At 36.5% G+C, this 23461-nt stretch overlaps 1 protein-coding gene across 1 annotated transcript in view; it reads right to left on the bottom strand.

The window, feature by feature from the left end:
- ttn.1 (titin, tandem duplicate 1) overlaps nucleotides 1-23461 on the bottom strand; it is a 136771-nt gene that overhangs the window by 99964 nt on the left and 13346 nt on the right. Inside the window, exons 27-59 of the mRNA XM_079880511.1 lie at nucleotides 23188-23448; nucleotides 22830-23090; nucleotides 22479-22739; nucleotides 22255-22396; nucleotides 21732-21900; nucleotides 21410-21638; nucleotides 19753-20037; nucleotides 19523-19648; nucleotides 19218-19406; nucleotides 18160-18639; nucleotides 17367-17861; nucleotides 16973-17017; nucleotides 12342-12620; nucleotides 10468-10737; nucleotides 8454-8744; nucleotides 7984-8268; nucleotides 7512-7796; nucleotides 6733-7017; nucleotides 6354-6638; nucleotides 5937-6221; nucleotides 4527-4817; nucleotides 4032-4319; nucleotides 3281-3397; nucleotides 2924-3197; nucleotides 2647-2830; nucleotides 2445-2525; nucleotides 2047-2314; nucleotides 1363-1572; nucleotides 1198-1275; nucleotides 1090-1116; nucleotides 852-908; nucleotides 713-757; nucleotides 221-280 (exon numbers count right to left, since the gene is read on the bottom strand). Of these exons, the coding sequence (XP_079736637.1) occupies nucleotides 221-280; nucleotides 713-757; nucleotides 852-908; nucleotides 1090-1116; nucleotides 1198-1275; nucleotides 1363-1572; nucleotides 2047-2314; nucleotides 2445-2525; nucleotides 2647-2830; nucleotides 2924-3197; nucleotides 3281-3397; nucleotides 4032-4319; nucleotides 4527-4817; nucleotides 5937-6221; nucleotides 6354-6638; nucleotides 6733-7017; nucleotides 7512-7796; nucleotides 7984-8268; nucleotides 8454-8744; nucleotides 10468-10737; nucleotides 12342-12620; nucleotides 16973-17017; nucleotides 17367-17861; nucleotides 18160-18639; nucleotides 19218-19406; nucleotides 19523-19648; nucleotides 19753-20037; nucleotides 21410-21638; nucleotides 21732-21900; nucleotides 22255-22396; nucleotides 22479-22739; nucleotides 22830-23090; nucleotides 23188-23448 (7188 nt within the window). The remainder of the gene's footprint in view (nucleotides 1-220; nucleotides 281-712; nucleotides 758-851; nucleotides 909-1089; nucleotides 1117-1197; nucleotides 1276-1362; nucleotides 1573-2046; nucleotides 2315-2444; nucleotides 2526-2646; nucleotides 2831-2923; nucleotides 3198-3280; nucleotides 3398-4031; nucleotides 4320-4526; nucleotides 4818-5936; nucleotides 6222-6353; nucleotides 6639-6732; nucleotides 7018-7511; nucleotides 7797-7983; nucleotides 8269-8453; nucleotides 8745-10467; nucleotides 10738-12341; nucleotides 12621-16972; nucleotides 17018-17366; nucleotides 17862-18159; nucleotides 18640-19217; nucleotides 19407-19522; nucleotides 19649-19752; nucleotides 20038-21409; nucleotides 21639-21731; nucleotides 21901-22254; nucleotides 22397-22478; nucleotides 22740-22829; nucleotides 23091-23187; nucleotides 23449-23461) is intronic.

Here is a 23461-nt window from a genome sequence, read left to right as displayed (position 1 = left end):
GGAGTGATGATGTTTAACAGTCAGTTATATTAAAAAGCAAAGGAATACACATTATAGATTTGACAAAATATATGTAAAAAAGAGAGAGAGAGAGAATTAAAAGAAGATGAAATAAAGAATGATTAAAATGAAGATGAGTGAAGAAACTCGTCACATACAAACAAGACGAGCAAAATGTTATGCTCTTAGTTAAAGACTCCAAGACTGCTAATCAGCATACCTTGCAGTGAAGAGAATTCATGAGTTACACTCTCCTCTTGAACTGTCCATTTCTGACACTCTACCACACAACAATATATTTTAATGTTATATATAAAAACAATTGTGTAAGCAATTAAAAAAAAAAAAAAAAAAAAAAAGGTTAATGCAAATGCAAAGATTAGAAAGAAAGAAAGAAAGAAAGAAAGAAAGAAAGAAAGAAAGAAAGAAAGAAAGAAAGAAAGAAAGAAAGAAAGAAAGAAAGAAAGAAAGAAAAAGAAAGAAAAATACCAAATCTAGGATCTGATTGTATTACATTAGTATTTTATTAAACACCCACTTTGTGGGATTACATGGTGAGGTGCTGATGGTAATATGGTAATGTTAGTTTATCAGTCCATTCAGGAGATGAGATGATGGAAGCTTAGTGTATTTTAGCGAACATACTCATCAAGTTCACATATTAAGGTTTAATATGAAAAAAATAGAGATTATTTCTAATTTTAAGTAGTACCTGTTATTTCAAAATTTTCTTCATAATGAAATTCTGTGGATTCTTCTTTTAAACAAAAAGTAACAATTGCATCATTGTTAGATTAAGTGAAACTTCATGGTCTTCTATTTATATATTTGTTTATTTATTTATACCTTACCTTTAAAACTAATCATAGATGACACATCTGGCACATATATCGATGTATCAGGAACATCTGGATAGGTTGAGATACATTTTATATATTTATTTCTTTATTCTTGCCTGATTATGTTAAATTAAGTTTGCTTATACATTTAGCAGATTTTGTAAAGAAATTAGTTGGGGTAGGGTATTTGAGGAGTAAATAAGAGATGATTAATCCTCAGAAACAATTTAGTGCATAACAAACCACTCACCAAAAGAACGTGTTCTTATTTCAAATTCTGCAAAAGAAGATAAAATGTAATTGCTGTTGACTAAACTCTAGTAAACAAGCCATAATGTGATGCTGCTGTGGATTTTACCTTTTCCTGACAAATAAAGCTCAGCTGTACTTTTAGTTTCACCAACGGGCTCCAGGCGCGCAATCACAGAGTACACGCCTAAAAGATTTTCAGTGAAGTTAATTTTGTTTAAATCTGTTCAACTCTACATTTATGGTGAGCCACTTGGAGGATTAATGTACACACCTTCATCGTCAGAGGTTACGTTGCGGATGATCATAAAGTGCCTTCGTCCCTCACACCTGAAGGTATATTTCAGGCTCTCTTTAAGCTCCCATGCATCTTTATACCAAGTGACGACCGCGTTGTCAAAAGACAACTCGCACTCAAAAGTGGCAGACTGATGCTCATTCACCACAATATTTTGAATGCGCTTGGTGAACTGAATTTGATCAGCTAAAAATAACATAAAAGGATTTGAATGGTTAATTGTCTCAAAATTCATTTCATTTGTCATTTCACTGTTTTCAAAAAAAGAGCAAAGAAATCAGAAGAATGTAAATGTGCTTTCAAAGGCACACACACTTTTTTTTAATCCAACACTTTATTGGTACATAATCAACACCACTATAGCCAAGTAATTTTAAAGCACTAGTGGGAAAAATGAAGAATGCTTAGCAATTGCTAGTAAGTAGCAGAACAAGAAGAGGTTAGTAATTTCCTTATATGAATAGACAATCAATGTGGCGCTTTCTTACCATTCTGATAATTAAATTTCTTATACAAAGCAATTCTACCCTCTTATCAGGTGATGGTTCCTGTACATGACCTTTACTCGCTGTAGAATATTGACGTAAATGTGCCTCAATTCGTAATATGTTCATCAATGTTGTTTTAATGCAGAGTACAATGTCTTTAAAATGGACTTACCCAACACTGTCAGTCTGGCACTGGATATATGTGGCCCACAAACGATGCGGTAATTTCCCTGGTCACTCGTCTGACAGTTCTTGATCTTCAATATTTGGCGGTCACCCATGAGTTTAATGTCGTATTTATCACTAGTTTCTAGCTTTTGTGTATCTTTATACCAAGACAGTGTAATTTCTGGATAGTTGATTTTAATTTCACACTCAAAGACAGCCTCTTTGTTAACTTGTGTTGACTGATCTGTGATGTCTTTAAGCAGGGTAACAGGCTGCAAAAACAAAATATTCATACATTTAGGTCATCAACATGCATCTGATAAGCATATGCATGAATATGCAAATATGTTTAGACTGAAAATTGAAGCGGTGTTACTTCAACTTCCCAAAGAAGGAACATACTTCACTGTGTTCCATTCTCCTCTGCAAATCAGCCACAAGCTTAGCCAAATCCTCATCACTTTCTCTTCCATGTTCACTTTCCTGATTCAAAAAACAAGGGCACCTATTAAAGCTATTTGTTGCAGATTTCAATCTCAATAAGGTGTAAGAAAACATAAGATTTGTAACATCTGTTAAGACAAAACTATTTAAATTTATCTACCGGTCTTCCACTTTCTTCACCCTTCTCCTTCTTCAGAAACTCAATAGCTTGAAGAAGACCCCGGAAGTCTGTGATTCCATACATACGAGCATATTTCTCATACTCTTTTGGATCTACATTTCTTAGCAACTCAACAATGTCAATGTCTTTATCTTCCTTTGGACTTTTCTGCTTTGATGGAGTCCTGAACGTAACAAAACAGAGTGCAAGTTTATAATCATTACAGAATTGTGATTTTGAGCTTTGCTGACAAAGAAAATCCCAATTTCAGACTCACTTCTTTAGTTTGACCACCTCTGGCCCAGATTCTTTTTTCTCATCAACATTCAAGTCTGTGCTGCACTCAATTTCTCCATGTTTGTTTGAGGCAACACATCTGTACTGACCAGAGTCAGATTTGGTCACCTCTTTAATCTCCAGTTTAGACTCTTGGCCTTTTTGATGAATGTTGATGCGACCACCATGAGTCATCTGCCTCCACTTGCCCTTCATCCACTTCACATTGGGAATGGGATCACCACCAACTTTAGCAATGAAGGTAGCTGTACCCTCTGTAATCCAGAATATGATGTGATTTCCATTGTGTACATTTAATTCTAATCTAAAAATGACATATCTACACTGTTTAACTTACTCTCAACAACATGAATGCTCTTGGGCTCCTCAATGAAGAACAAGTTATCCAGTTTTTTAACTGTCTGAGGTGCTGTGGGGGCTGCCGGTGTTGTTGCAGGTGCTGCACCTGTTTTATCTGAGTAATACCGGCAATGGAACAACACATTAAGCAAATTATAAAAATGGACTGAAATCTACATAAGGATATTTCAGCATTTTAACAAGTTCAGTAAATATGCATTAAACTGTCACAAAATCTAAACTAATAAAAATCAACTCGTAAGCACCTTATAGTTAGCAAGATATGTCACTTTGCTTTTCAGACAATATGCATGTCTAAAAAGATCCTTGGTTACTGAAGAATAAATATGCATGTGAAAGCAAATCTTTTGAAAATATTAACAAGATCACTGCAGCTTAGTTGTGGACTATGAAAAAATGTAAAACTATTTAAGAAACAGGAAGATCAGGTGGATCCAAAGCACTTAAGGAGCATGCAAAACAAGATGTGGATATTATTAAGATGGTAAAGATACCAAAATGCATGATGATGAAATAAGAAATTTAGATATTGGCTTATATCTACTTGGTACTATTAGAAAGGTTGAGAATATTAGACCCAGAAGTAGAAAATGAAGCAAAGAAACTAATTACATGTGAAGAGTTCAAAGCAAGAATATGTAAGGTTAATAATAATACTACATCTTTAATTTAGCTGCATTGAAATGCACATTTTGATTATTACAGAAAAGTTAGATAGTTCTAATTACCTTTGAATGTGACTTTGGCCTTGGAGAATTCACTACCAGCATTGTTGGTTGCCTTGCACAGATAATCTCCTGCATCAGATTTGGATGTCTGGTTTATCTCCAGGGTGGCTGTGCCATCCACAAAAATCATCCTGGTGGTAGCAGAGGATGTGACCTCCCTTCTGTCCTTCATCCACTGAATCTTCATTGGGGGAGACCCGCAGACATGGCAGCTAAGGTTTAGCCTTTCGCCCTCACTAACGGTTACTGGTTTTAGGGGAATGTCAAAAGTCGGTGGCCTTTTTTGCCCTAGGTATTAAAAAAGTGAAGAATTTCAGCATTTTCACCTGCTCTTTTCAGTGAAAAGTAGGGGAGTACATGTTTATGCAGTACAACAGAAAGCAGTATCGCAGTAACACACAAAATCACATAAATAGAATTAACATACAAAGAGGAAAAGGGAATACAGCAATAAGTGAGAAACAAGAAATCATGCAGTAAGACCATATTGACTACCTGTGATGTTAACCACCACCTGGAAGGAGGCAGTGCCAGCTTCATTAGAAGCTCTGCATGTATAAACTCCACTGTCTTTGACACTGGCCTTCTTGAGACATATCACAGCAGTGTTGCTCTTGAAGGAAATGTCATAGATGTCAGAAGTGTTGAGTTCACTGTTATCTTTGTACCAGCTTACAGATAGAGGTTGTGACCCAGATACTCGACCCTCAAGCTTCACCAATTTGCCCTCAGCATCCTCAATGTGCTCTGAGGGCTTCTTAGTGAAAGTTGGTGGAATTTTGCGCTCTGAAAACAAAACACATTTCACACAAGGTCACTAATATTAAAAGCAAAATACATATCACAAAGAGTTTAATGGAGCATGTGTGTTGCTTTTGTTGATGTTGTTGTTGTTTTCTTTTCTTTTTTTAAACCAAGTTCTTCACTTGCATGTCAAGATAAGCATCCGTATTTTCTGCTTTCAGAATAGCTAGGCGTGCAGTTTTATCCACACTTGAAATTTTGCAATCTCTCTCATTTGAATCTTGCCGATCGTTTAACCAAATGATTTATATTTGCAATGCCCCTGTCTACTCTAACCTTCCAATTTGACTTCTAGAAATAAAAAAAAGCTTTTATTCCAAGACTAAATCCCTCTTAAATGTAAACACAAGATTAAGGGATTTTATAGTAGAAAAGCATAATTAAATGTGCTTATTAGACTACTCGCAGTTTATTAAATGTGATATAGTGAAATGTATTAAATTGAAGCCTGAAGTGTAAGCTGTGGACTACATGAAGCAGTTTGTATTTAATGCTCTTTTCAATGCATTTTTGCTACAGTGTTTTAGTTTGCATTAGTGTTGTTATGTTATGATAATTTAAGTAAATCAGGGATAAAAAAAATATTAGATGCATTTTGTTGCCTTAGCAACAAACTGAAATACAAAAGTTTAATTTGAAGAACTAAAATAAATTTAAACAAACAAAAAAAGTATAATATCTAAATAAAGTAGAAAAATAAAAGCTAATTCAAAATATTAATAAATATAATATATTATATATTATATAATATATAATATTATATAAATGATAATAAAATAACACTAGTTTGCATTTGGCTATTGTGCACCAGTGCCATTGTTAAAAGTCACTATATACTCTAAAATTGAGCTTAACCAAAATTTCCCCTTAACCGTTTTAGAAAATACTCAAATTGCTAATTTTGTTTCATTTGGGACGATAGTAATTTCTGTTTTTCATGTTAAAATGCTAGTAATTAATCCAGAGAAATGTGATCTCTTTGAGACAAAAAAAAAAAGTATTTGGGGAAAAAAGAAGCATACTGAAAAGTATTGTAAAGAATGGAAAAGTTGGAACTTGATCTGCAATTTCAATCAAATAAGCTGACTGCAGCTAACTAACCTGTCGCAAGGATGACCATCGAATGACAAATATCTGATCCATCTTCATTTGTAACCTCACAAGAATATTTTCCAGGAGTATTGCCATCACACTCGTGAAGATATTCCAAAACGCAAGTGTTTCCAATTACTTTTGTGTTGCACCTGTATGACGCATAGACTTGTTTGCCATCCTTGTACCATGTGACAAAAACATTTTCAATTCCTGTGAAGGAACATTCAAGCCTCAACTTTTGCCCCCGTTGAAGATTCTGGTTTGTGAGCTTCTTCACAAAACGAGCAGGTCCTAAGAGGAATCACATTGGATGAGCATCATGAATATCATGAGCATCATGCTTGCAAATCACTGGCTTCAGCTACAGAATCAACTTGAATTCCAACCAACATTAATGTAGAGGGCCTTTAAAAGTGTACTAACCAGATACTGTGGCCACTTCAGCATGACAGATATCACTTCCATAGAAATTGGACACCTCACAGGAGTATTTTCCAGGAGTGTCTTTGGTGCATTCATGTAAACATTCTAGAGTGCAGGTGTTTCCAACAACTTGAGTATTATATCTGTAAGAGGCATATATTTGTTTGCCATCCTTGTACCAAGTGACAAAGATTTTAGGAGCTCCGGTAAATGTGCACTCAAGCTTCAGTTTTTTGCTCATGGCAACTTTTTTGTCCTTAAGCTTCTGTTCAAATCGGGCAGGTTCTGAGAACAAGAAATGAGCGAGTTTATCTTTATCCTATGTCTGCCTAAACATGAAATAAATTTGTAAATAAGTAAACTAGGATGGTATACGAACCTGTAACTGTAGTTATATTGGCATGACAGATATCAGTGCCAAAGGAATTTGAAACTTCACAAGAGTATTTTCCAGGAGTGTCATTGTTACATTTGTGGAGGCATTCCAAGACACACGTGTTCTCAATGATCCTTGTGTTGTATCTGTATGAGGCATACAGTTGTTTTCCATCTTTGTACCATGTGACAAACATCTTCGGTGCTCCAGTGAATGTACACTGAAGTCTCAGTGTCTGACTGAGTGGGATAGCCATGTCTGTCAACCTCTTCACAAAGCGGGCAGGCTCTACGAAGAACAGCATCAGATCCATTTAAATGGCTTTCTTAACAACGACAAGAACTATACAAACAGGCAACATATCAACCTTTACAACATGCGGATTGTTCTTTAAAAACATTAAACTCCTCAAATTTGCTGAAGTATGCAATATCTTTAAAGCATGGAAATTTGCAGATGCAATCGCAAGTTGATCAATATCCCGCCACAACAAGCACTCAAAAAACATGCCAGCCCTCACTCTAGCCTTGATACAGGATAAAACAGATTTGAATGAAGACGCATGAGCCACTTCAATGAACGTGCAAAATTTCACAGCAGCACACCATATTGTTGCCAACCGCAAATAAACAAAAAAAATGATGAACAAAAAATACACCATTCCAGGTGACATGCGGTCCAACGCTGCAATATCAAACTATTCCTTTTATATCCATGGGCAAAATCCATGGGTATGGAACTTTGGAAGATGGGCAGGCAAGGGTCCAGTACAAATTACAAACCTGTAACTGCCACTACTTCAGCATGACACATATCCGTTCCATAAACGTTTGAAACTTCACATGAGTATTTTCCTGTAGTCTCATTATTGCACTCATGCAGACACTCCAGGATACAGGAGTCTGATGTAACTTTGGTGTTGTATCGATATGAAGCATACAGCTGTTTGCCATCCTTGTACCAAGTGACAAACATTTTTGGAGCTCCAATGAATGTGCATTCAAGTCTTAGTTTTTTACTCATTGAAATGGATTGATCTGTCAACTTCTTCACAAAACGGGCAGGTTCTGAGGTGAAGAGGATTGAAAACCTTTAGTCCATAATATTATATATAGGCCTATATATTAGAGAAGTGTCATTTCCAGTTTAGTGCTGATAATTACTGGTATCTTTCATTTAAATTGAGAAGTCCAAAATTAATAACGTAATAATGGTAAAATTGTTGAGCATTCATGAAATCCATAGTATACAAACCTGTAACTGCCACTACTTCAGCATGACATATATCCGTTCCATAAACGTTTGAAACTTCACATGAGTATTTTCCTGTAGTCTCATTATTGCACTCATGCAGACACTCCAGGATACAGGAGTCTGATGTAACTTTGGTGTTGTATCGATATGAAGCATACAGCTGTTTGCCATCCTTGTACCAAGTGACAAACATTTTTGGAGCTCCAGTGAATGTGCATTCAAGTCTTAGTTTTTTACTCATTGGAATGGATTGATCTGTCAACTTCTTCACAAAACGGGCAGGTTCTGAGGTGAAGAGGATTGAAAACCTTTACTCCAGAAAATTATATATAGGCCTATATATTAGAGAAGTGTCATTTCTAGTTTAGTGCTGATAATTACTGGTATCTTATTTAAATTGAGAAGACCAAAATTAATAACGTAATAATAGTAAATTTGTAGAGCATTCCTGAAATCCATAGTATACAAACCCGTCACTGCAGTCACATTAGCATGGCAAATATCTCTTCCGAATGCATTGGAGACTTCACAAGAGTATTTTCCTGTAGTGTTCTTGTCACATTCATGAAGACATTCCAAAATGCAGGAGTTATCTGTGACTTTTGTATTGTATCTGTACGATGCATAGAGTTGTCTGCCATCTTTGAACCAGGTCACAAACAATTTCTGGGCTCCATTGAATGTGCACTCAAGTCTCAACTTTTGGCTCATTGGGATGGAAATGTTGCTCAGTGTCTTCACAAAGCGGGCAGGTGCTGATGCTGTGAGGAATAGTATAGCTAGAGTTACATCTCTACAAATGGGAGTTGCATAACAAAAATGTGATTGCAGCATTAAAATGTTGTTCTGGCAGTAATGTGCATTCACCATAATAAGTCAAAGGTATTTAAGTACAAGATTTAAAGAATTACATAATTTTGCAATAATACTGACATCGACATTCAAAACGGTTGAATTGTCTGTTTTCCATTCCTCAGCCATTTCATAATTATATAATTCTGCATTCCATGTAAGAGGTAAAACAATGAGGAACAACAAGAGACTGTGCCACTTTGGCATGTGACTGGTTATTTCATAAGAGTGGATATTTCATTGCAAAATCCAAGAATAAGAGGGAATTTCAGTACTCCAGTAAAGGTACCAAGAGCCACCATTTGTGTGCCATCCATCCAAGTCAAGATATCTAAACTGACAATTAGCCAGCTTGTGACAAAAGAAAAGACTGAAGACTTTTTTTCAACAATATTAATGGCTTTACATGAAATGGAATGCGTCCATTTTGAAGAATGTTGCAGTTGCTCTTCCATTTCGATTTCTTCCACACAAGACGTATCTTGAACCTCTTCCATTTCACCACCTTTTCAAAGAAATTGGGTAGATTGTGTCTTCAGAAAGACATGAAGTTCTGATTCAAATAAGAACATTTTAAGAAGATAAAGAGTTTGTACATGGTGCGTTGTTTGATGTTTTGCGGTCAATTTTACCAACAACCACTGTCAAGATAACTAATATTAATTCACCAGTAAAACCAATCATAGTTTCTGACATCCACAACCAGATGAAACTAGGCAAGTACATTCAGTTAAAGAGAAAACTAAACCTAAACCAAACAACCTTAGCAACAATTACATACCAAACATGGGATATGTGAAGGCACTGCATCACTTGACAAAAGCAATATGAACTGTGATTTTCAAATACAGAGAATTAAATACAGCTAAAGATCGATTTTAATCCGATATAGAAAATGTATGCGAAACACAATCCAGTCTAAAAGAACGCCAAACAATGTTCAAATATCTTAAGATACTCCATCCTTTTGCCAACCTTTAACTACAAGAGAACTAGAACTAATTATTCCAGCATAATTCAATACAAATGCACTCGATGATATCCTGAAAGGTTAGAGTAAGAATCTAAAGAGTGGCTTCTAGGACAAAGACTCAGTGTATGGAAACCCATGGATCTAGGAAATTCAAAGATCAATCAAAAAGTGAAGAAGAAAAAATCAAGTGAAAAAAAGTCACAATGCAGTCAGTCCTTGACCATCGATTTTATAAGCATAGACAAAAAGGCTTTATAGAGTAAAAGAAATTAGAATTAATTATATTATTCAGTGTGTTTGTTTTCTAAAGAATGAACTTATGAGTTGTATTAGTGATCAACATCTCCTGATGTAATGCCAAATGAAAAGTTGCAAAATATAAAATGTCAAAGTTGTACTGTACTTTTATGCTTAATTGTATCGCACTGGTGTTTTTATATTTTTATGGTTGATGTTGAAAAATGTTGATATTGCAGGTCAACCGTAAACATTTTTAAATAAATCAGATAAATCATGGCAACAGCAACTGCTTAATTGTCTGAAAGCTTTGTTAACAGTTTTAGCTTGCCATTGTAGCCCGCGCTGCCTGTTAGTAACACACCTGTTAGTGCTGGGAACCTGCAGGGATTATTCTTCTCGTCTTTCTCAAGCATACTAACCTCTTATTATAGCAACTGATTTTGAGGCGATTTTTCCAACTTCGTTTGATAGGCAACATTGGTACTCCCAAAAATCTGAACTTTCAAAGGGACGAGTCTCCAAATATTCAATTAAATCTTCAAAAATAATTTTGTCAGAATTGATAAATCTCTTATTCTTCAACAAGTTTATTTCAAACGGGGCAGTACCAATGAGCTCACTCCCAAATAAAGCACTGGTCACCTTCACTACATCCAGCATTGGTAATTCTTTTGTGATGGAGGGGGTTTCTGAGAATAAAAATTAAACGATTTCAGCAAAAACCATAGTCAAAAACTCGTATTGCTATTATTAATAGTACTGATCATCTTGGTAACAATAACTATAACAACTACTCTAGCAACCAGCTCAGTTTTTTTTGGGGGGGGGGGGGGGGCAGATGCATCCCTCACTAAACCTCATTTTATGTAGTATATAAAATTATCCATATATATTATAAGCATTCAATAAGTTACCAGTCAAAGACAATGTCACAAAAGGCTCGAGAGCCACAAAACTTTGCAGTGCAGTTGTATAGATATGCCTGCTTTAAAAAGTCATAAACCATTTAGACTCTAAAAACACATGGTGTGTGGAAATACTTTGGTGGGTGAGTTGGTGGATAACCAGCATTTTTATCATCTTTACCTTTACACACTTACACAACAGAGATATGTACACTAAAGCACATCACAAATCAAATAACACAACATGTATCACTCGGGACGTTTTCTGCACAGGACTTAAAACTTCACAAAAGAAGAGCAGTTTTGTCCCCACTCTACGAGCAAAGCAAGCAAAGACCAAGTTCTACATTGGTCTTGCCATTTTTTGAATCCAACTATGTTATATATCTTCCTTCCATTCTTAATCATAGTGATCCTATTCATCCATTTTAGTCATGTGACTTTTTCTGCTCATCCACCATATTTATGACCATCAGCCGGAAAGAGTTATGGCAGAGAAAAACACATGAACAGAAATACCAAGGAAACATCAATCACTGGATCCATACCCAGTTCCCAGAACACATTTTCACAGATCATGTTTTCTGGGACCTGGTATGGATCAAATTCATTGATCAATATTTTTCTATATCTTAGTATCACTGTTCATGTGTTTTTGTATTCATCACCTTTGCTTTACCCCACTGATGGTCATAAATATGGTGGATAAAGTAACATGGCTGAAACTGATGAATTCCCAAAATTATGATCCAATATGCACTCAAGAGACAATGGAATATCCATTGCTAAATTTAAGTCAAAAGTATTAATAAATCTGAATATCAGTTACCTCATACGGCCATCAAAATATTTGATAACCTGTATCAAAGATGTATTGCAAATATATAGCCTAAAGTTAGTTCACATACCAGAAAAGAAAATATCTTTACTTATCAGAAGAGATTCTAAAATTAATATTTGCAATGTATTTTTGAAAAAAATATGAAAAAAATATGAATTGGGATAGATCTTAAAACATCACATTTCCACATGTGTGGTTCAGACATGGTTATAGAGATAGGTGGAAATATTGATCCCAGGTGGATTATTTGTATTAATAAAAAATTAATAAAAAAAAGAGCAAAAAAAAAAAAAGGATACTATTGAGAGGAAGAATCTGAAAGATTTGGACATGAATTCAGTGATTTAAAAGTCACTTTGAAAGATTTTAAGACGAATCATATATTGCTTATATATGATTACAAAACATACACAAATCTGTCATACACAAGAGTGCAGATTGGATTTCAAGGACAGAAAAAAGCTGAACCCTTAAAAATCAGTAACATTTGTTAAAGATTTGTCAGCAGCAAAAGCAAAGAATATAACGTCAAAACCAGTTCACTCACCAGTGATGTTCAGGTTAGCAGAGCAGGTGTCACTACCGTGCTTGTTTGAGGCACAACAGCTGTATTCACCAATTTCGGCCTTTGTAGGGTTGAGGAGCTCCAGAGATGATGTGCTTTGCCAGCTGATGATCCTGAACTTGTCACTCTGTCTAATTTCTGAGCCAGACTTGAACCACTTGAAGGTCACATTAGGTGTCTCTTCAATCTCGCATTCAAACTTCACTGGGCTGCCGATGTTGCTCTCCATGTCATAAAACTTCTTCTTGAAAACTGGAGGCACTGAAATTTGCAACAACAAAAAAATATTTAAAAAATTATACATAGACAATAATAGGACTACTGAGTTGTGTGATATATCAGGATGCATAAGAAATGGAAAGGTAGGAATGATAGTAATCCTGGGATGACATGGAAAAAATAATGATGTGAACGTTAGAAAATAGGTGATGAAGAGCCACACATGACATGGTCATGCTTGAAGAACTCAGAAGATGAAAAATGTGCCATTATACTGAAAGAGGGTGAAAAGATATTTAGCACACATAATGTATGCTTAAAATTTATTCTTAAAGAAATGGCGAAGTAATGGAAAGATGATGTAGCGGTGCCAACTAGTTAATTAGTGATGGTCTGAGTTGAATTGTTAAGAATTATCTATCTCATCTAAGATGACAAAATCCACACAATCCAACCTCTTGAGACAACAGTGAGCCTTGATGATGATGATGATGATATCTTGCCAGCTTCACTCACAGCTTCACAGGTATATTCCCCTTCATGTTTCACCTTGATAACTTTGTTGATTACTAGTGTGTAAGAATCACTGTCCTTTAAACATTTGAACTCTTTGCCAGATTTGATCAATACTCCATTCAAAAGCCAGTTTACACTTTTTACACCTTTTATTCTCACAGACAATGTAACTTTGGAATACTCTTCTGCAGTAATGTCTTTTAATGGTATTTCAAAAAGGAGCTCTTCTGTCAAATACTTAATTAAAATATCCTCTGTTACAACCTCCTCTCTTTTGTCTTCTTGAATAAGAACATCCATAGACTCTTCCATCGTGATCTGTCTAGGAGGTGCATCAACTGTAATATCTGAAACACACACCTCTCTCTTATAATGTTCAGATGAAATGGATTTAATTTCCATGCGTTCGGTCACACTGAAATTGTGCATCTCCATTTTGGATTCTGCAGCCTTCTGGGTCACATGGTGCTCTGACTCCTGGATAGCAGTTTGCCTTTGAGTCATTGCAGAATGCAAAGAGACTTGAGCTTCTGTTTGCAGAGCTGCAGACTGCTTTTTAGGTGTTGTAAACATTTCAACATGTTCTGTTAAAATTGCTGAGGATAATGGATATGAAGATGCTTTGCTATCCAGCGATCTCTCAGGTCTGTCAAGTTTTAAGATGTTTGACTGTTCAGAGCTGAAGACGAGTTTCTCTTGATTAAGCATAGAGTAGAAAACAGCATGAAGTTCGTCTTTAAGAGCCGCTCTCTGAGGGTATACACCCTCGAAGACAATTGTAATTTCTATAGGTGGACCAGCCGTTGTAATAAGGTAAGTGAACAGCATGTAGTTTGGTTCCATACGCACATTGACCTCCTTTACTTCCACAACTCCTAAACTTTGCACTACATCTGCCAAAATTAAAGGCTGATCACAAGCCACAGCAGACTGAAGTGTCATTTTCAACTGTTGTTTGATGTTCAAGCTGTGTGATTTTGGTACAGGAATTACAAAGGTAAGTTCCTTTGGAAGAGTTGTGCTTTCTTGTGATTCACTAACTAAAAGCGGTTCTAATGGCTGTGTTGTAATGTTTATTTTAGTCGCTTCTGATCTGGTAAATCCTTCAGACATTTCACCTGTCAGAGAATGTTTTTCCTCCACAAGTACTGACTGTCTTACAGACTGACCTTCTTGAATCTGAACTGCAAAGTCTTGCTCAGCAGCCACAAGAGCAACACAACTTTCTGTTGATATGGATTTTTCCTCTACATGCAAAGACTGAACAGGTACTTTAGGCTCTACATCTGTCTTACAAGTGAATTTCTCAACTGCTTTGAAACTGTCTGCGAGTCCCTCTTCTATAGAATGAGATTCAGACACTGACGCTGCATGCATGTCATTCCACCAGTCCTCTTTCTGCAAAATTGCACTTTGTGGCTTGACCTCACTTGCAATAGGGCTTTCCTTAGGAAGTGGAACAGGCTGTGAGACTACCGAAAGAACACTCAAAGGTCTGGCTTCTGTTTTGAGCTCAATCTTAAGACCTTCTACTGTCACATCAAGACTTTCTGCATAATCTGATGTTAGTTCTACTCGTTCTTCTTTAGTGGCTACAAATTTACGGTCTTTTTCTTGTCTCTGGGTGGCTTTCTGTTCATCTGTTTTTTCAACTGAAACTAACCCTTCTTTACATAAAGAGGGTTTCGACTGCACCAAGTGGAGATGTAATTGGGCAGGAACCTCTAAACTAGGCTTTACAACCATTGTTGTATCCTTGGATGCACACTGTGTTGCTTGTTCATAGAAAACTGTTTTCTGGTCATCAGATGAAACTGTGTGTAAAAGAACTGGCATTTTTCTGACATCTGCCAGTTCCAAATCTGGCTTCTCACAAGTAAATCTGACTTCAGACAGAAGAGTGTCTTGGTCACTGATAAGCTGTAAATTAAGCACTTGATCCTTTTCCTTCTGGGAATGGACTGAAAAAGGATGCTCCAGGACAGGTATTCCAGTGGTTGTGTCAGCTTGAAGCGTGTTCTTTTCTTCAATAATCAGGGCTGATTTTAATATTGGATCTTTAGAGAGCTGAGCAGTTTCCTCAACTAGTCTATGCATTCCAAGGGGTTTTTCTTTTAAAAGAGTGTGCTCAGTTTCACTAACTGACGTAAGCACTGGTTTGGCTCGTTCCTCTTCTGCTAAACATTCAATGGACTCAACAGTTGCTAGCTCTGAAGCATGACATTCTGTAAGTGCTACATTTTCTGATGATGTTGCAGTATACAATAACTTAACCCCTTCGGTAACTTTGTAGCTTTTCATCTCTTCAGGGCTTTTAATTATTGTGCATTCCTCTTGTAGAATTGGCAGCTTCATTTCAACTTGATGACTACTAACAATAACCTTTGGTGCTAAAGTTGTGTGCATCTTTTCTGTTTCACTTTTTATCAAATCCTCAGCTTTCACTATGCTAAGAGGTATAGTACTTTCTGAAATTGCAGACATAAGTTTTGAGGGCACCTCAAGACTAAATTCAAGCTCTCTGACTTCTGGACTAACAATTTGTTCACAGTGCTGCTCACTAAAGCCTTGATTTTCTTGTACAGCAGAGATCATTGCAGCCATATGCAGTTGTTTCAGAGGAGTTGCCACCACTGGGTTTGCCAGGGCAGGGGCAACTTTTACTCTCTCCTGCACATCATGAGACTGCAATAATGCAGCTTGGTGAGTTACCTGCTCCATTTGAACAGTGGCTGTAGATACATCTATAACATGCAAAGTATCTATCTGCTCATTTGTAATAGTTTGTCTGTCTTTTGTGGCAATGGTGCAAGCCATCTGGTGTCCCTGCTGAAGGCTAGTTCTTACTTGTTCCGGAAGGCTGACACTATGTGACTCGGTGGCTTCAGATGCTGAAACAGTCCTCAAGAATACAATGAGTTCTGCGCTGCAAGAAGTTTCTCCAAAAGGATTAGATGCCTTACAAGAGTAAAGACTACTGTCGCTTTGTTGAATGCCCAATATCTTTAAATAGCCAGACCCGTCTTTGTTGTTCACAATGATGCAGTATTTGCTAGGCTGCAAATGATTGCTACCTCTGTACCACTGAACATCAGGAAGTGGAACTCCTGTTACAGTGTATTCAAGGAGAGCATGGCTCCCAACTGCACACTGCACATGCTCAATTGCTTTGACAAAATATGGAGGCTGCCCAATGGTCTCTTCTTGTTTCTTTGTGTCCTTCACCTTAACATGAAGATAGGAAGTACATGTTGACTTGCCAAATCGGTTACTCGCTGTGCAAGAATACTCTCCCTCCAACTCTTTGGTAATTTTAGTTATGACAAGAGTGTGTTCTTCCTTCTCTTGTACTAATGTATAAAAAGATGAGGACTTTATTAATTGGTCATTGTGGTACCACTGAATAACTGGCTTAGGAAATCCAGACACAATCACAGTAAACTTAGCTGTGTTTCCAACAGTTGCAATTGCTGATGAGAATTTGGTTACAAAAACTGGCTTTTCTGGCTTTTTCACTAATGACTCTGAAAGTAATTTAGACTCTGGCTGGAGTTCAAACGTTTTGCTTTTTTCTTTTAAATGAAGACTTGTTGCGCAAGAGTCCTCCTCAGTTGATATAGTCGAGGTAGAAAACACTGAATAAAAAATGATAATGGTATTTGTCATAATATATATCATAATATCTACAAAATACATAAATAAAACACTCTGTTAGTGGAGGGAAAAAACTGCAGATTCATTATAAATGCTAAATTTACATTTTTAAAAAAATGTTGTACAAAAGTATAAAGAGCAAAAATAAATAAAAGCCTCACAACAAAATTAAATGAAGTAAACAAAAGCTAACAAGTCACCATAATTTGTATTTATTCATTTACCTTTTGCTTTTTCTTCATAACTGGCCTCCTCGTCCACTTTAGACACTGTGAAAACACAAACAAATATTAGATATGTGACAGCAAAGTTTCTGTGCAGTGTTTTAGTGTCTGTGTTTTCTTCTTATTAAAAAAAAGAAAAAACATTTTCTCCTTCAAACATAATGAAAATGGACCAAATCTCCCTTGTAGAGCACCCATGACAGGTGTCCACTGCAGTATCTGTCAGACTCTTTTAGAAACAACATTTGCATGTTGTGATTTTTTTCCCTTTTTTAAGACGTCATATTCTCTTTTTTCTGTCATTCTACTTATAAGAGTGGACATATGAGTAAATAAAAAGTGTGCCCAGGGCTAACATAAAAGGTGGTAAAGACCAAAGCATGCAAATGCCAACCTGTCTTCACTCTGAGATGAGTGCTGCATGTTTTGTCTCCTGCAGCATTGATAACTTTGCAAGAATGTGTGCCCCCTTGCTCAGAACCGATATTCTTTACATTTAAGTAGCACAAGGGCCCATCATGTTTCAAGGAGTATGACCTTGGCTCTTCAAAATTCAACTGGTTGTGTAGCCATACAACGAATGGAGAGGGGCTTCCTTTGATTACATAATAAAGAGAAACACTCTCCCTTTGTTTGGCAAGGAATTCTGGGGACAGTTTCACAAGGAACTCTGGCTGAATTGCATCATATATGTCACGCTCCAACAAAGGGATAACATCAGGATTGTAATGTCGGCTTATCTGCCACTTTGTTGTCAGGGCTCCAAAATTCTGCAGGGACTGCTGATTTTCTTGGTCAGTGCCCTTTTTACTTGACTCATTTTCAGTTTTAGAAGATTTACTGATAGAATCGGAGGGTACGGGGGTTTCTTTGGGGTTCGCTTCTTTAGCTGAGTGAGAATAAAGTTAGGGAAATTTATTAGGGATTATTCAGTAATTCAGCAAGATATTTTAGCATTGATAAGAACAAAAAAAGTTAGTAAGATGGAGGATGATGTTAGGCCAGGCATGTGAAAGATCAAACTATTTAAAGTATTAAAATAGATTACATGGGATATTACATTGTAAATTCAATTCAAAATTAAAGTTGGTTATAGCCACATGAAACATATTTTAGATTAACAAAAAACACCAGCAGGAAGCAGATGGGAGGAAATGAGCATCAAAGACAAAAAAAACTATAACCACCTTCGACTGTGAGCTGTGCAGACGTTCGATTCTCGCCATTTCTATTTTTAACAGTACAGCAGTAATGTCCCTGGTCCCCAAGATGGACATTGAGTATCATGAGAGAAATGAGCTTGCCTTGATGTACACACTGCACCCTTTCTGTATTTGTGATTGTCCTTCCGTTATGATCCCATACAATTTCAGTAAATGGCTGTCCACTGAAGGAACAGTTGAACTGAGCCACATCACCCAGGCCGACAATTACATCACTCATTTTCTGGGTCAAAACGGGGCTTGTAGAATATTCTTCCACAGAGGTAACTTGTTGGACCTCTATGCTTTTAACAGATGTTGTGGACATCATCACCGTAGAAATGCTTTCAAAAGTTTGCATAGTGGAACAATGAGTCTCACTCATGGTCTGGGAGGTGACCATCTCCGAATGAGTCATTCCGGTGCTCGAAACACTTTGCCTACCTACTGTTCTCACACTGAGATCTGAGCGATAAAAAGAATAACATTAGACATTTGTAAATGTCAAATTGCCAAATTAAAGTTTAAAAATAATATATCATCATCACTGTAGGGTAAAGGTAGTGAGAGATGGTAGAATTCCATAGATGAGTTCTCAAAATCCATGAGGATGATGACAAGCAAAATGTGCTGTTTATTTGTGAAAAAAAAAAACCTATTCATTGAAAATAAAGTTATTAATGGTCTGTGGTTAGGTTTCTCAATAATGAGAAAGAGGTGATGCAATTTGTATCTTTTAATGTTTCTTCTATATTGTGCCTGATGGATCAATGAATTTAGCTGGAAAACAGTGCTTTTCACATGCACAGTAAAGAATAATGGGGCCTGGTCTTGGTAAGGTCATAGAAATCCATTATGCCAAGATTGTCCAAAGTGTATTTAAAGTTAATGATCTGACCATCATGCATGACATCTAAAACCTGTATTAAGCAATGGAGCATGCTAAAAAAGACAAACCAAAAACAAAGGTCAGGTTGCTCAACAAGAAAAGGATGGCATAGTCTTGAGAGAAGAGAGAAGGAACTTAAAAGGCTTGCACATACCATTGACCATCAAAACTGCAGAGCAAGAGACCATTCCTCCAGAATTGCGTGCAACACATGTGTATTCTCCTGCATCTGGAGAATATGCTCTGGAGATCTCGAGCTGGCAGATATCATCAAACTGAGACATTCTGAAGTTGTCAGACTTCACAATTTCCTTATCTCTACAGTACCAGGTAATCTTCAGATCTGCACACATCAAACGAATGCTTGTTAACTCCACGAAGGAAATGATATATGCTTATTAAAAATTTAAAAAATATTCTATGATCCACAATTGTTTAATGCACAGGGTTGATCCTTACCATCTCCAGCGACACGGCACTGGAATCTGGCTGATTCTCCCTCTTCAGCAGAGGTACCTTGCAGCGAGGTAATAATTACTGGTGGAGACACTGGGGCCACAGTGTCTGGAGAAACCACTTCTGAAACTGTTCACAGAAGTTATGTTTGTGTTAAAAATATTGGTTATATGAAAGAGTTTTAAACCAGTATCTAATATTGGTTTTAAATAACAGTCTCAAAATAAGCTTACCTTCCACATTAAGTGACGCAGAACTTGTGGCTACTCCATAGTCATTCTTAGCTTCACAGTTGTACTGAGCTGCATCCTCTGGGAAGACTTCAATGAGCAACAATATGTGCTCATTTCCCTCCCTCAGGAACTTACACTTGAACCCAGAAGACAGGGCCTGAGAGTTCTTATACCAGGACACCTGAGGCTCAGGAATTCCTGTCACCTCCACAGAGAAGCGTGCAGGTTTGCCAGCCTCAACAGACAGGGGCTGCATGTGCCTGATGATCTGAGGAGGCTCAGGGACTGAATTAAATCAAGACACATGTTAGGCCAAGACAATCAGCTTCACAAATCACACTAATGTAGTGGTTCAATGCACTTGGAATATACTGGTATGCAATGGACAGAAAGAGTTGAAGACATATATTCTGATTAAGTATTGGATATACCCACTACCGTCCAATAGTTTGGGTCACAATGCATTCAATTGATGAAAAGTGACAGTAAAGACTTTTCCATTGTTACAAAAAAAAAAATATATTTCAGATTTGTTTTAATTAAATGAAAAAAATTAAATTTAAAAATTAAAAAAAAAAAAAAAAAAAAAGTATTGTGGCTTATTTTAACGGATAGAGACAGAATATCAACCAAAAAATCCAGGGAAAAAACACATTAGCCTATATAAAGGTTATAAATTGATTAGCATTTGATCGGGTGAAATAAGTATTTGATCCCCTAAAATGTTAACGATTACAAAGGGGGTTACATCTGAATATTTTCTGTAAAAAGCTAGGATATGTTACAGTATATGAGCACACTATCATACATTCAAGGGCGATTAAACGCAAAAATAAGAACTTAAATCTGAACTGGCGCGTGTCTGTGAATCTAGTGTCTGTGTGACAGACACACACACAGACAGCGCACTGCCGCATTGAGTTCTCTTCCACGCTTGAACGGGCAAAAACCATAGACTGTCAAAAAAGAACAAAACAAACAAAAGTAAGCCAAAATGGCCTCATCCATCTGTGATAAAAGAAGAGCCAGGACATTTTTAATATAACTCCGATTGTATTCGTCTAAAAGAAGAATGTCATAAACACCTAGGATGGCTTCAGGGTGAGTAAATCTTGGGCTAATTTTCATTTTTGGGTGAACTATCCCTTTAATCCTATAGTAAATCTGTGGAGGAAGGTGAAAAGCGACAGCCAAGAAACCTTAAGGATTTAGAGAGGATCTGTAAAGAGGAGTGGACCAAAATCCCTTCTGAGATGTGTGTCAACCGGGTGACCAACTACAAGAAACGTCTTACTTCTATGCTTGCCATCAAGGGTTTCTCCAAGTACTAAGTCAAGTTTTGCCTGGGGATCAAATACTTATTTCACTTACTGAAATGCAAATAAATGTATAACCTGTAATGTTTTTTTTTTCTGGATTTTTTGGTTGATATTCTGTCTCTATCTGTTAAAATAAACCTACCATAAAAAATGATAGACCCTTAATTTCTTTGTAAGTGGACAAACTTACAATATATATATATATATATATATATATATATATATATATATTTTTTTTTTTTTTTTTTTTTTTTTTTTAATGGCAGTGTAAATATGTATGCAAAATAAACTGAACATTTATTTAAATATATTTATAGATATCTGAACTGTACACTCACTCTGGACATGTAGATTGACTGTGCTCCTGTTCTTTCCTGCTATGAATGTATATTCTCCAGCATCACTTCTGTAAGTCTCAGTGATTGTCAAGCGATGTGTCTTTCTAACTGTCACATAGTTAAAGCGCTCCTCAAAAGATTGAATTTCAACACCATTTTTCAGCCAGCGACCTTCAATTTCATCCTCATTAACTTCAAACTCAAATGTAGCCCTCTTTTTCTCAACCACCTGAAAAGCATGAAAAAGAGGGAAAAAAGTGATCTCACCATGACACATGGTAATGTTTTAACATGTGACTGTAATAAGACAAAGGATAGTTACAGTGATGTCCTTCTCAGCAGGCTCAGAGATGCGGACATCCTTGCCCTCCACTATGAGGTTTGCCTTGGAAACACTTGCACCAGCAACCACAGAGAACTCTCCGGCATCAGACATGCGAACTGTCTGGATCATCAAACGCTGCAGGAATTTGTCAGTGGTGGCTTTGAACCTAAAACAACGAGGAAGTAACATATTATGGACACAGTAGAGATCTTTAGACTGCAAAAAATAAAAAAATAAATCGTTGTCTTGTTTGGCATAAAAATATTTAAACATCCTTAGAACAAGATAAGAAGCAAAAGTGCATGATATATTTAGTCTATTATTATACATCCTTTGTTTTAAGCATTAATCTATCAAAAATAAAATTAAATGTATTATTTACACAAGTCTTAATGTCTTACACAGATATAATATGATTAATGATATTACTTTTTTTTTTTTTTTTTTTTGGCGTTGTTGTTTTCTTGTTTTTGCAGTTAATTTATCTCCAGTGTAAATTGCATTAAATCTGAAGCCATACCTGTCAGACAACTCAAGCTCCTGCCCATCCTTCATCCACATCACAGGGATGTTGGGTTCAGAGAGCTCACATTCAAATATAGTCTTCTTCTTCTCAGTTACCTTTATATCTTTAATGTGCTTGGTGAATTCAATCACACGAGCTGGAGAACACAGATTTTTGTTAGCCAATCTACTAGGTTATATAATTATAAAGGCAGCTGTCAATAGAAAAACAAAACTAACCATCAACAAAGAGTTTTGCAGATGTTTCAGCAGATCCAGCCACAAACTTGTACTCTCCACCATCCCCAAAGTGAACATTTCGGATAGTGAGAGAGTGGGTGAACTGTTTGCTGCGAGTTTGGCATCTATCACTGGATCTTATTTCTACTCCATTCTTCAGCCATTTGTACGTGATGCCTTCAAAGCTGACGGTCACCTCAAATGTAACAGTGTCTTTTTCTTTAGCATTGATGTCCTGAAGCATGGATGTGATCAGAATTGCTGAAAGATTTGAAATTGCATTTGTGAATATGCTGTTTATAGTAACTTAATATTTCTTTTAAGTTTACAGACAGCATACAAATTACTCACGTTTTACAGTCAGGGTAGCAGAGACTTTGTCATTTCCACACACAAAAGTGTATTCTGAAATGTCCTCCTGGCTGGCATTCATGACTTTCAGCTGATGAAGTTTGCCCTGCACCACAATTCCAAACTTCTCGCTCATCTCAATCTCAACTCCATTTTTCAACCAGGTGGATGGAACATTGAAATGTGAAACTTCACACTCGAACGTGGCCACATGGGTCTCTGGAACCTCAATGTTCTTCAGAGGTTTTGTGACTCTCAAGTCTGAATATATGCAATATATGAAAGTTAAAACATATTTAGAATGCCAAATTTGCACATTTAAGTTGAACACTATTAAAAAAAATCTTCAGATACTTACATTCAACATGAAGATGAGCACTGCAGTGCAGATGCCCGACCACAGCAATGTATTCACCTGCCAAGTGACCTTCAACACTCTGAATGACAATTTTGTGGGCTTTCCGCTCAGATAGTATTTTAATATTTGAACTCGCCTCGAGCTCCTGATTATTGAACATCCACTTAACTGGAATGTCATCATGGGACAAACTCAGCTCAAATGAGGCAGTTGCCCCCAGCAGTGATGTCACATCCTTTGGTTTTTTCACAATTTTGATAGCTATAAAATAGAT

Source organism: Squalius cephalus, assembly GCF_949319135.1.
Source record: "Squalius cephalus genome assembly, chromosome: 9".
Lineage (NCBI taxonomy): Eukaryota > Metazoa > Chordata > Actinopteri > Cypriniformes > Leuciscidae > Squalius > Squalius cephalus.
This window is presented reverse-complemented; position numbering and strand designations above follow the sequence as displayed.